Source organism: Microtus ochrogaster, linkage group LG8 (assembly GCF_000317375.1).
Source record: "Microtus ochrogaster isolate Prairie Vole_2 linkage group LG8, MicOch1.0, whole genome shotgun sequence".
Taxonomy (NCBI): domain Eukaryota; kingdom Metazoa; phylum Chordata; class Mammalia; order Rodentia; family Cricetidae; genus Microtus; species Microtus ochrogaster.
Window position 1 is genome coordinate 24,616,064 of NC_022033.1, and position 11,815 is coordinate 24,627,878.

General features: G+C 55.2%; 1 protein-coding gene across 3 annotated transcripts; it reads right to left on the reverse strand.

Moving 5' to 3' along the window:
• Window positions 1–1,659: 1,659 nt before the first annotated feature.
• On the reverse strand, window positions 1,660–11,815 carry Fam110a (family with sequence similarity 110 member A). Of its 3 annotated transcripts, none has more exons than XM_005363178.3 (2): window positions 11,651–11,815; window positions 1,660–2,838 (listed from the first exon to the last, which is right to left on the reverse strand). In XM_005363178.3, the coding sequence occupies exon 2, from the start codon at window positions 2,760–2,762 to the stop codon at window positions 1,872–1,874; it is 891 nt and encodes a 296-aa protein (XP_005363235.1). In that variant the 5' UTR covers window positions 2,763–2,838; window positions 11,651–11,815; the 3' UTR covers window positions 1,660–1,871. The 3 variants fall into 3 exon arrangements, with proteins under 3 accessions (XP_005363235.1, XP_026642837.1, XP_026642836.1); XM_026787036.1 differs by lacking the exon at window positions 11,651–11,815 and adding an exon at window positions 11,189–11,212; XM_026787035.1 differs by lacking the exon at window positions 11,651–11,815 and adding an exon at window positions 4,179–4,247.

Consider the following 11,815-nt stretch of genomic DNA (forward strand, 5'->3'; position numbering starts at 1 on the left):
AATGTCTCTAATTTTTTTTTTTCTTTTTGCCTTGGTTGACCTGTAATTCGCTCTGTAGAACAAGCTGGCCTCAAACTCACAAAGATACACCTGCCTCTGCCTCCCAAGTGCTGGAATTAAAGGCGTGTACCCCCACCACTCAGCCAGAACCCTAATTTCTTCACAGGTACAGTCAGCTCATCTATCCTGGGTGGCCAGGGCACTGAGGATCACAGTCAGAAAGGGGCCCTGACCCAAGGCCAACAGGGTACCCAGACAGGCAGAGTGGTCTTTAGCATCTTGAGGCATCACTATGCAAGGCTGGCCTGGATCTCTCCAGAGTCCCATTCCCTTTTCAGCATGGGGACTATGAAAACCCACCAGTGGCAGGTGACTGCCCTCCTGTGCCTTTCTCAATCTGTATCCCCAGTGGGCAGAGCGTGTCCTCAGTTTCCCCTTCTTTCTCTAAACCACCCAGGACTTTGGGGGTTGGTGGCAAACAGACAGCTGTGCTGACCCAGATGTTTGTCAATAGCCCAACGGAAATCTCTCTGTGCTTAAAATAAAACCAGCATCGAACCTGACACCATGCCTCCACTGATGTTTCCTGTTTCTGAAGACTGGAGCCAAGGCAGCCTGCAATGGAGGAAACACCACCCAGTCCCCCTCCCCACGGAAGACAGTCAGATCATCCCCCAAGTCACCCTTCATGCACCCAGGAGTCCTGCTGCTCCACCACATGGGGAATACTAGCTTGGGAGACTGGTCAGATGTGAGGCCATAGCTCCATAGTTAGCTGCTCTGGGACATAGAGCAATTCAAAAGCCCCAGAATTTAAGATCACAACCAAAGACCAGTACCACCAAGCGCTCTGCTGAGGCCCAGAAGAAAGACTGGCCTGTCCAGGGTCACCCAGGGTCACAGGCAAGGCCACCACTCTGGGTTGTTCTCCCCCAAGTCCCTCTTCCTCCAAAACTCTCACCTCCAGCTCCTGCTGAGTCCTGGCGACCTACAATCAGAGCTTTCTCTTGCTGAACCGCCTTCCATTGGGAACTCAGCAGGGCTGGCTGCTTTCAGGGTGAGTGGCTCCATGCCTCCTGCCAGCCTTTTCCTTGTGCCTTCCTTTTGGAGGGGGAAAGAACCCACTCTCGGCTCTGATCCTACTCACTGGCTGGCCGTCTCACCTGTGGAGGATCCCGCAGGTGAGGCCTGCCTGCATGACACAGGTGAGTCACTGGCCTCCTGAATATCAGGGTCAACAATCATTTCATTTTGCAGGCCCTATCCCAAGCCTTCTCCCACTCCTCCCACTGTGAACACAGAAGAGTCTGAAGCACCAGACTTTGAGAAACAGACATTTGTGTTTATTAACCACAGAGAAGTCTGAGCAGCAGCTCCTGGCCAGTCCCTCCTGGGATAGTTTTACCCACCCAGACCACCTGCCAAAGACCAGAAAGAGCAGTAGACAGATCCCAAACTCTCAACCTCCTCCCCAGAGCGAGTTCTCTGGAAGCCAGGGCCCATTCGGTAAGGAAGAGGAAGTCAGCAAAGGAGGACAGAGAAGGAAGGAGGAAACGGCCCCTCGGGGCAGTCAGGCTTGGCAAAGTACTTGGTTCCCAACTCAGTGGAGGGGAAACAGCCCAAATCCAGCCTTACCAGAGGAACCAGGCAGAAGCACACTGTGTCACAAACCTTGTTTAGGGGTAGGGGAGGCCAAGGGCAACAGCAAGCCTCTGTAGGTCAGTCCTTGCTTACCAGAGGATGCTGGTCTAGGACTAAGTCTTGGCCTCTACACCAAGTTCAACCAAGGGAGCTGCCAATGAATACAAGAAAGGACAAGGTGCCAATTGCCTCTTCACGATGTCCTTCCGGGAAGCCTGAGTCCAGGAGATCTAGCCCTCAGTAGCCGGAGGGTCACGTGCCTGCCGCAACCCATATAGCCACTTGATCACGCGGGCATTGCGCTCAATCACAGACACGCCATAGGGGACACGCTCCAGGGCCCGCTCCTCCACTGTAGCAGAGCTGCGGTGTGAACAGCCCCCTTCGGAGCTGCAAGGTCCAGCACTAGGGCCGGCTAGAGAAACGATGTCCGAGCTGGCCCTTGCTAGGTGGGCCACCCCCAATCCTCGTGCTTCCTCGGGATCCAGGCCACAGAAGTTAAAAAAGCGCTCGAGGTCGGCTGCTGCCCTGGAAAAGCGCTCGCTCAGGTCCGACTTGGAGCGTTGCAGGCCAGGTGGCCGGCCCGGGCTGGAGGTGGCAGTGGTGCCAGGCGATGGACAAGGACGAGCAGGTGAAGCAGGTAGGGGACGAACATCCACTCGGCGCACAGCGACCGTACTAGGCGGTGGACGAGGTGGGGTGGCTGGTGGGATCTTGTGGGCAGATCCTTCTGCCCGTACAGGCGTTCGGCTGGCCTCAGCTGGGGTCACAGGACTATCACACAGGTTGATGAGACTGCTAAGGATGTCAATGTCCAATTGGGGCCGCCGACCAGGACAGGGCAAGACTCGGCGGCTGGGAGTGAGCACTGGCCCCCTAGGACCAGGGCTGAAGAGGGGCTGTCGGGCCAGCGGGGGTTGCACAGGCTCCTGGCGGGTGTTGGCCACACGGAGGCTCTTGACATACTTGGCCTTGTCAGCCTCCAAGCGTTCCACGGCACTCAGCTTCCGGGCTCCCCCATCCGCTGGCCTTGGTAGCAGGTAGCTGGGGACCTTGGTTCGCAGGCGAAAAGGTAGAGCAGGAGCGGCGGGGGCTGCAGGACTCAGCGTGTCCACGGGCATGGCGGTTACATACCCCGAGGGCAGAGGCGAGGAGACAGATACAGGCACAAAGTTGGCAGCTGGATGCCAGGCTCGGCTGCAAGCAAGAAAAGACGACAGACTGAGCACGTTCAGACAAAGGCTCGGCTGGCTGCGAAGCCTGCGCTATTATAAGGTAGAGGGCACGCCCCTGCCTCACGAAGAGCCAATCATCAGGCAGAATGTACCATTGAAAGGCCTATGGCCCCACCCACACCCTTTCCCTCCAATACTGGACGAGGACCAGCGCAGCTGCCGGTGAGAGGGAAGAGGCAGAGACAGCAGGTCCTCTTTAAAGAGAGCAAAGCAGGCTCCAGGCTCCAGGCTCCAGGCTCAGCCCCAGGGTCCTCTGAACAGACCCATTTATGGATGGGGAAACTGAAGCTCAGGGAGGCAATGAACTTGCTTAAGCCTTCCCTTGCTCCCAAGATAGAGGATACTAGAGACAGGAGAGTTGGGGTTGAATGGCCACCATCCACATCCCACCTGGACTGCCCAGAGGAGCCAGATACCACCAACATCCCACAACTAGTTCAGGCAGGAAGCTGTGCAGTGCCAACCACCTGCCTGGGCCTGCCAGGCCCACAAAGGGCACAAAAGCAGAGGCTGCAGGGGAGGAGCAGAAAGAAAGCCCACAACCCGACCCTCGCAGAGCCCAGACTAGAGTAGCTTCCAGGATATGGCTCCAAGGCCAAGACCACAGAGATCAAGACACACAGACAGGAGTACCAGCCCAAAGCTAGCTGCTGCAGGGAACTGTCGAGGTCACAGCCCCACCCAGAGGTATGCTGCTGACCAACCACCATGACAGTGCTCATGGGCTGTAAGGCCCATGCCTGGGTGCTCAAGTGGCCCCATAGTTGTCCGACAGTCAGATCAAGGAAACATGATCAGAAAGTGCCACAGTTCTCCCCACCACCCCGGCCCCTCAGATATGCAGCAATGTGAAACCCATGTCAAACCTTCTTGTCTCTAAATGGGGGTGGGGGGTGGGGCTGAGCCCAGGGACTACCAACTCTGGCAATTCACTCAACAACACTAGCTCCAGCCCTGCTTCAAGTTCTCCATGGCTGCGCTGAGACTGAGCATGTCCAAACACAGGAAAAGTGTCACTGAGACACCCAAACATCTCAAGACAGGGATTCCCCACTGTGTGCCAGACACTCAAAGCCACGCTCTCTTGATCCACCTCAAACAGCCCAGAAGCCACTGTCACCATTTTATAGCAGGGAAAACTGAGACTCTGAAACTGAGACTCCCCTAGATCCCAGAGGAGATTAAAAAGGCGATTTGAGCCCACTTCTGACTGCTTCTACACACACACACACACACACACACACACACACACGCACACCCTGCTTCTCTTCTCGTTATAGTCATGGGTGCCATAGGACTTACTGTGGATATGGTTCTTTCATTCTTTGCTGTCCCCCACTCCCTAAAATACTAGCTCCAGGAAGGCAGAGGTTTCGGCTGCTTTGTTCACTGGGTCTCAGCTTCATGATGTGGCTCTCAATACATGCTAGAAATTCCACAAGTGTGTCATGAACTGAAATGCCTAGGAGGATTAGCTGAGAACCAGCACACCAGTGAACTAGAGAAGCCCCGCCCACCGCAGACAGGTGAGTCCAAGGTAAGGGGGGTAGTGTTCCCAGGGCTGGCAACCCAGAGGGGCAGGTGCTCTCTAGGTTTGTAACTGTGAGCAAATTCCATCATCATGTTTTAAAGGCTGCATGTACTGGGCAAGCATAGCCTATCTGCAGATGTATCTGCACTTCCGTCAGCTTCCCCCAGCCGCCCAGCACAGTGATGGGGTGGGGGTGGGGGTGGGGGGGCAGGGCTGCTCTCTAGACTCAGGGGCCTAATAGGCAGGAAAGGGAGGGCTGGCCCCACTCCAGTAGACCCCCAGGTGACCTTGGGCAGGAAAGGTCTGGCCATTAGAGCTGCTACAGAGCCCTGCCTAGGTAGCCAGACTCTGCCCCACCTCCTTAACCCCCACATCTGCTCTGCCACCCAAACCAGTCCAACCCGTTGGTGGTGGCTGAGGCAGTTCCCTCCCAAACATCACCTGGGAAAGAGGAAGGAGGTCAGAGGGGCAGGGCCAGGGCAGAAGCTCCCATCACCACCACCATGCTTCTATACCCACCACCTAACCCTAGATTAAAATGGGGGCAGGAACAGATGTGACAGACCATCCGGGTCCCCACTCTCCCACCAGCCCCTGCCTTGCACCTTGCACTAGCTCTTAACAGACTGTTCCCTTATCTGCTAAAGGCAGTTAAAAATAGACCTCCCTGTGCCTTCGGGTCACCGCCGGAAAGATCAAACGGGTTCGCAGCACCTGGAAAATGGCCAGCGCTCCATAAACCAGGCTCGCTGTCAGATACTCAGGCTCTGATTACAGGAGTGAGCAGACCCGCCCCTTCCGAGGGTCTCTAAGCCCCATCCAGAGGGCGGATCTAGGCTCCAGCAGGGACAAAGGAGACATCTGGTAGGGGCTGATCACAAAGAGCCAGCAGACCGGCACCAACTCACGTCACAGGGGCCCCTCCAAGAGGAAGCCTGGGTCCGGGTCGCCAAGTGAGATTAAACGTCTCCTCTGGGGACTTTTCTCAACACGGGCTTTCAAATCCTGCCGCAAATGGCCCTAAATGCAGCAACCTGGAGCCTTTCTGGTCACTGTTCCAGGCCCATAGTCCGATTTTGTCCCTCCCTTCAGGCTCCCAAAGAACTGATCAGGACGCCAGGAAGGCCCCAGTTTGGTTTCGGCCCTTTCTCACTTAGAAGAAATCCTGGAGACTAAGGAGGCAAGCCTTGAGGTGAGCAGAGGCTGTGTGAGTCCCCCATGATCTGCTGTTCCTCTCTGAGCAGCATCCAAGGGACTAAAAGTACAATCCCTGCCGCGTTCCCCACTCCCCAGCACCGCAACATACCTAGCTGCACGAGCCGCCTCCTGCCAGCAGCCTGCGCGCCTCCCGCCCACCTGGCTCAGGTAGCCGGTATTTGCGCAACTTCCGGGGCCTGGTAGGTGAACCCGCCGGCCCGGAGTGTTCGAGAAGTGGGAAGGAGGGCCAGGCAGTGATCGCAATGGGTGACTGGCAGCCTGGTGCGGGAACCTGGCCGCAGCGGCGCCCCCAGGCTCACCCCGCCGGGCTCTTATCCGAACTGGAGCCTGTACAGCCGGCAGCACGTCAGGCAGGGTTGCACGGGATTCTAGTTGGCCTTCGTTGCCCGGCACGGGAAAGTGCTCTTCCTGAACATTTAATCTTTCCGTGATTAAACGGGGTGCAGTGAGAATTAGTGTGGTCTGGGCAGCCTTCCTATGAGGCAACTCCATTGTCATCCAAGTTGACTAATGGAAACCCCAGACAGGCCGGGCTGAGTCACTTGCCAAAATCAACCGGGTGGGGGGGGGGGGGAGTCCAACCTGGGTACTTTCCCTCCCACCACTCCTCAATGCCACCCTTTCCCCTGTGTGCCAGCAGGTGGCTGGGCTTCAGTCCCATGAATGAGAAGAGTGGGACCTTAGGGGACAGCCTACTGCCAGTGCTCAAAGCTTGAGGTGCTGGCTTTGTGCCAGCTTGAAGGATCAAGAGGGGCAACCACAGTGGAGTGGCGCGAGATGGCCCATTTAACCCCTGAACAGCAGGACCACCAGCAGGGGGACAACCTGAAACCCATAGTTCACAGAGGAGACGGCAACCCTGCTGGGAGGGACCCCTGGCGGGATCCAGCTGTCCCCTCTGCCAGTCCAGGGTTCTGTCACTTTCCAGGGTATTGTGAGGTCCAGGGGAAGGAGACCCCAGGCCTGGCAAAACACTCCTCTACCCAGGAGTAGTGGGCCAGGGCTGGGGTGGGGCAGGGGGAGACAGGAAATGGTTCCTGTCCACTTTCCTTCCTTCTGAGCATTGAAGGCCCCTCTAGTCCTATATGTTACAGGACAGAGGACAAGTCACCCACCTTGGCCCATCAGCTCACTGCCTGGCCTGGCTGGGATAGCAGAGGAACAGGCAGTCAGCAGGCTTCAGGCCCTAACAGTGCACACTACAAAGACAGAAGCACCCGTCAAAGAGAAGCCTGCTCATTCCTGCAAATTTCTTTAGCAGCAGACACTGTCTGAAGCTTTCTGTTGTCCTTGTCATTGGTGGAGGATGGGTGTTTGTTTTAAACGGGTCTTGCTGTATAGTCCAGGTCAGTCTGGAACTCTCCATCCTCCTGCCTCAGCTACCCTTTTGGGATTACATTTATGTACTGCCATGCCTAGCTCAGATTATATGTGAACTCAACCCATTCTTATTCCTGTGAGGCAGATACTGCTATTGTGCCCATTCTACAGATGAGACAACTAAGGCATAGAGAAGTGAAGCCACCTGCCTGAGATCACACAGTCAGCAAATGATGGAACCAGGATTTGAACCCAGGCTTGGATCTGATAGAGAGACAAGAGACAGAATGTACCTCCTGGCAAATCCCATAAAACCACTCAGCCACCTTGCCTGGTCTCCATAAGGATCCGCCACCTGTGGAAACACATCCAGGCTGTGTTTGGGGCTGCAGTGTCCTCCACTATAACATGAGTCAATGGCGATGTTTTCCTAGCAGATCCACACTTCACTACTAATGTGCTTGACCCTCATACACTCCCGGGAATAAATTCCAGCCTCCCACACGGCCCTCTGGTCTTTGCCCAACTTTACCACCTCATCCAAACTGTCATTCCTGGACGAGTCACAGAACACTCCGGGCTGCTAGTCCTTTACAAACGTCTTTCCTACCCCAGAGATCTTGCACCAGCTGCTTTCTGTCTAAAACCTCTTCCCTCACTGTCTCTGAGAGCCCTCCCTTTCTGCCCTGTCGGGCCTCCATGATCCTTCTTGCACCTCCCGTTCCCCAAAAAGCAGCACCTTTGCTGATCTTGCCATTCCTGGCGTTCACGTCCTTGTCATTTGTTTCCTAGCTGCCCACTGGACTGAGCGCCACAGCTCTGCTGTGTTTCCTCCTCCCAGGAACACGCGAGAAGAAACGTTGCTGTCCAAGAGGCTGAAGAAGGCCCAGGCCAGCATCAAGAGATACACATCAAACACATACAGCTTTCTGTATGTCAATCACACTCCAATTTCCAAAGGAAGGAAAGAGGGGGAGGGAAGGGGAAGACAAGGAGGAAGATGGAAGGAGGAAGGAAGAGAAGGGGAAGACAAAAAAGAAGACGGAAGGAGGAAGGGAGGAACACAGTAAGGAAGAAGCATGGACATGCCTGCGTCCCTCGCAGGAGCATTTGACAAGATCTTTGTGATCAGCTGGCACACTGATCATCCCCCCCCCCTTGTACTTAATAATTAGCGGGGGGTTGGCAGGGACCGGGATCTCTGAGTGCCAAGTCTTTCCTCGGCCACCACGTTACTGCTGCCAGCATCCCTTCGCCCTGTTCAAGCTTGACCACTTCCAGCCAAGCCTTGCTCTTCCTCCAAAGATGCAGAGTCAAAATCTTCAGGGCTCTGGCTCACCCCACCCATACCTCTGCTGCGGGGAACCTCTCCATACCTCAGTTTCCCCCACTATAAAACAGGCCTAAGGCACGATGCTGCCATCAAAGAGAAAACCGTGATGCTAGCTGGACATGCAGATCTTCCAAGGCCCGGCTCTGGAGGGGGCATCCGCCATGACGCTGCAAGGACAAGAGCAGCAGCGTGGAGACAGCTAAAACTTCAGTCACTTGAAGCAGCACTTGAAACAGCACCTTCCACAAAGAAGGAAAGGAAGCTGGGCATCGTGGCACATATCTTAATCTCAGCACTGAGATTAATGAGGCTGAGGCAGGAGGGTCATGAGTTCGAAACTAGCCTGGCCCCCTCCACATACACACATATGTAAAAGCTATCTAAAGAGCCAATGAATGTAAAGAAATAAGTTCCACACCTCTAGACCATTAAAGAAATGCCAATCGAAATCATAGTAGCACACGGTGTCACACCCATTAGCACGGGTCCTATCCAAAACATACATTAAGATATTTAGTGTTGGGAAGGAGGTGCGGCTTTAGGACCCTGTGCACAGCGGATAGTGAAAACCACAACATGAGAGTTCTGTGTGGGTTAAGTAGTGAATGACCAGAGCAGCACCTAGAAATCGCTGAACGCTCGTCGTAAGGAACCCAGACCGTGCACGGCAGCAAAGATCCTCCCACTAAACCCGCAGCAGCCTTAGTGACCACAGCCAAAAGGCAGGCACAGTCCAAGGTCCCACCAGTGAATGAATGGGTAAGGAAACATAAAGCAGATGATTCAGCCTTTACGAGGGAAAGGGGACTGACACACACTACATGAATGAAACTTGAAGACACCAGGCTAAGTGCAGTAAGCTGAACACAGCGGCAGATAGTGTGTGCTTCTGTGTAGATGTGTTCTCTGACTTCCGCATGCCTGTTGTAGAATATGTGTTCATGAGATAAAAGCAGTAAGCCCCTCACTTCATAGAGTGGGGGAAATCATGGCTCAGACTGGTTTAGTACTGAGTACAAGGCAAGCGGCCTGAGCCCAAGCAGCTGTGCCCACTCTTCCCTTTGTATCCTTTCTTCCCAGTAGAAGGTAGATCTCTAGGGCTGATCATTTTTATAACATTCTTCACCGCCCCATCTGCTTCTCCGTCCTTTCAAAGGAAACCTGGCTCAGGCTTGGTAGACAGAGGAGGATCAAGAAGGCTCCAGGCAGTGGGGAAGAGCCAGCCCAGCTGTCCAGGTCAGAGACACCCGACTGGGCATTCTCCAGGGCAGGCCAGGTTCCAAGCTATTTCTGGAGTTTTCCCCGGCATCATGCTCTGGCCTGCCCGGGAGTCAGCCTTGCTCAGAGTAACTTTGCACGAACCTCAGAGAGGGAGTGATGAGTGGGCCACCACGGGAGGGGCGTGGGTGTGAATGCCTAGGGCAGTGAGCATCTATACAGATCTCCCCTCCCTCATATATGCTCCTCCACTAATTCAGACTTTGGGGACTCAGTTTGCACCCTGACAAAGTGGGAGCAAAGGCAGATTTACGGGGGATGGGAGGTTTGAGTTAGACCTGTGGTCACACTCACTTCCTGCCCTACAGTACCCTGTCGAGGCCTGAGCTCACATGCAGTGTTTTATCCCAGCTTGGAATGTGAAGAAACTTGCCCAAAGTCACACAACCAGTGACAAATCACAGGCAGAGCCGTGACCTCATAACTTTCTGTAGATGTCATCAGTATATCTACTTAGTGGCTTCTCAATTAGCTGACCCGCGGTCGAAGCTTGGGACGGCAAAGCACCATTTTCACTCAGCTCCTCTGCTCAGCCCACGTTTCTCTTGGTGCCCATCAGTACCTAAGCAGTTTCTGATTATTTCCCATCAGCCTCTACTGATGGGCGCTGCGCATTTGTCCGGTCCCTGCTTGCTACAAGCCATGCAGCATTGTGGTACCTGTCATTTTTCCCTAAAAATAAGGTAACTGGATTGGGGGGTTGTGGGGGGGGCGTTTACTCTAACAGTGATGCCTATGCTTGCCAGAGTCGGCCAGAGCAGACACCACCCTACCCCGCTCCACCCCCAGGACACCACACAGCAAATGGCCAACAGATGTTGGCTTTGATCATCTTGGTTCTGGAAGCTTCAGGCACCCTGACATTTTGTGCCTGTGTTAAGCATCTCACTTGTCTGACACATTCCTGTGAAGAAGATAATAAACCACCTAACAAGATACCTAGTGCACAATATGGACCGGACACTACTGAGAAAAACGAGGCACACAGGGAGAGACCAGGCCACAGGAAGCCAGACAATGCGGAAAGAACACGAGGCAGGGGATAGACTGGATGCCCAAGGGGTGGAAGCCCAGTCGGTCCCTGGGTGCCATCCTAAAACTGGCATAAACTAGCGTGGTGGTGACACATGCCTGTCATCAGAGAAGACAGATCCAGGGCGCGGCGAGTTCAAGACCAGTCTAGCATACAGAGTAAGACTGAGGCCAGCTTGGCCCATGCGAGACCCTGAGGGTAAGGGGGGACGCCATAAGGACACACAGACAGGCAAACACAGATTCCTCCCAGAGCCAGAATGAGGACTGGAGGACGAGCAGTTCCCCTCAGAAGAGAGCCTCCATCAAATCTGCCTCTTCCCTGTGTCGAGGACTGGAAGAATCCTGAAGAATTAAGTCTGTGACTTTGAACAATGGGCTCAACTTCTCAGCACCTCAGTCTCCCCACCTATGAAAAGAGACGGACAATGGCAACCTGAGCAAGAAGCACAGTCCAGCCTAAACCAGACGCTTAACTTGGGAGGGCCTGACCCAGCCCACGGCTCTAAAGTTCAGTGACTGGCAAGGCTGACCCATCCACCCCCAACACACACACACACACACACACACACACACACACACACAGTGCACAGCACTCACAAGAGCAGACTTCCGAGAGGCCCACGTGACTTCCAGGCCCTTTGGCTCTGCTGTCTTGCTAGCCTGCCCCCAGGGAGGCTCTTCAGAGGGCAGCCCTGGGATTCCGGACCATTCAGGCAGAAAAGTTGCCAGAGAGTCCCTGGGGAAGGGAAGGCCATATGGCCTGGAGGGGAACTCCAAGGACAGGTGGGGCGGAGGTAATCTAGCCCTGGGATCCCCTGAGCCTTGTCCTCCCAAAGCCATGAGAGTGACCAGCAGGGACCCTCTGAACGTCTCACGGCAATCTGCCTGAGGTGGAGGCTGCAGGGTGGGACAGGGAACAGCCTGGATACTCCGCGGGCCGCCCGGGCTGGACACGAGACCTGGACCCTCTGTCGGTGCTCTGTGCTGGAACGCTTGCCTGGGACAGTGTGTGGACGCTGCTGCCCCCGGACCCTGTGCCCCGCCTCACCCCACGCTTACCTGCACCCTGTGTCTAGAGTCCCCCGCCTCTCGCGGGCTGCCGAGGCTGACAGCTGGAGCACTTGGTCCCCGCAGCTCTGAGGCGGCCGTCGCGTGTTGAGACCGAAGGGCTCTCGGGAGAGGGAGGCCCTGGCTGTCCCACGGTCCTGCTGGGCGAAGGTCCCC

Coding starts and splice junctions, on each gene's coding strand:
- Fam110a (XM_026787035.1), bottom strand. CDS start 4,198: ATGAAAGAACCATATCCACA. Junction 2,839..4,178: donor ATGAAAGAACCATATCCACA/GTAAGTCCTATG, acceptor TCTTGCTTGCAG/CCGAGCCTGGCATCCAGCTG.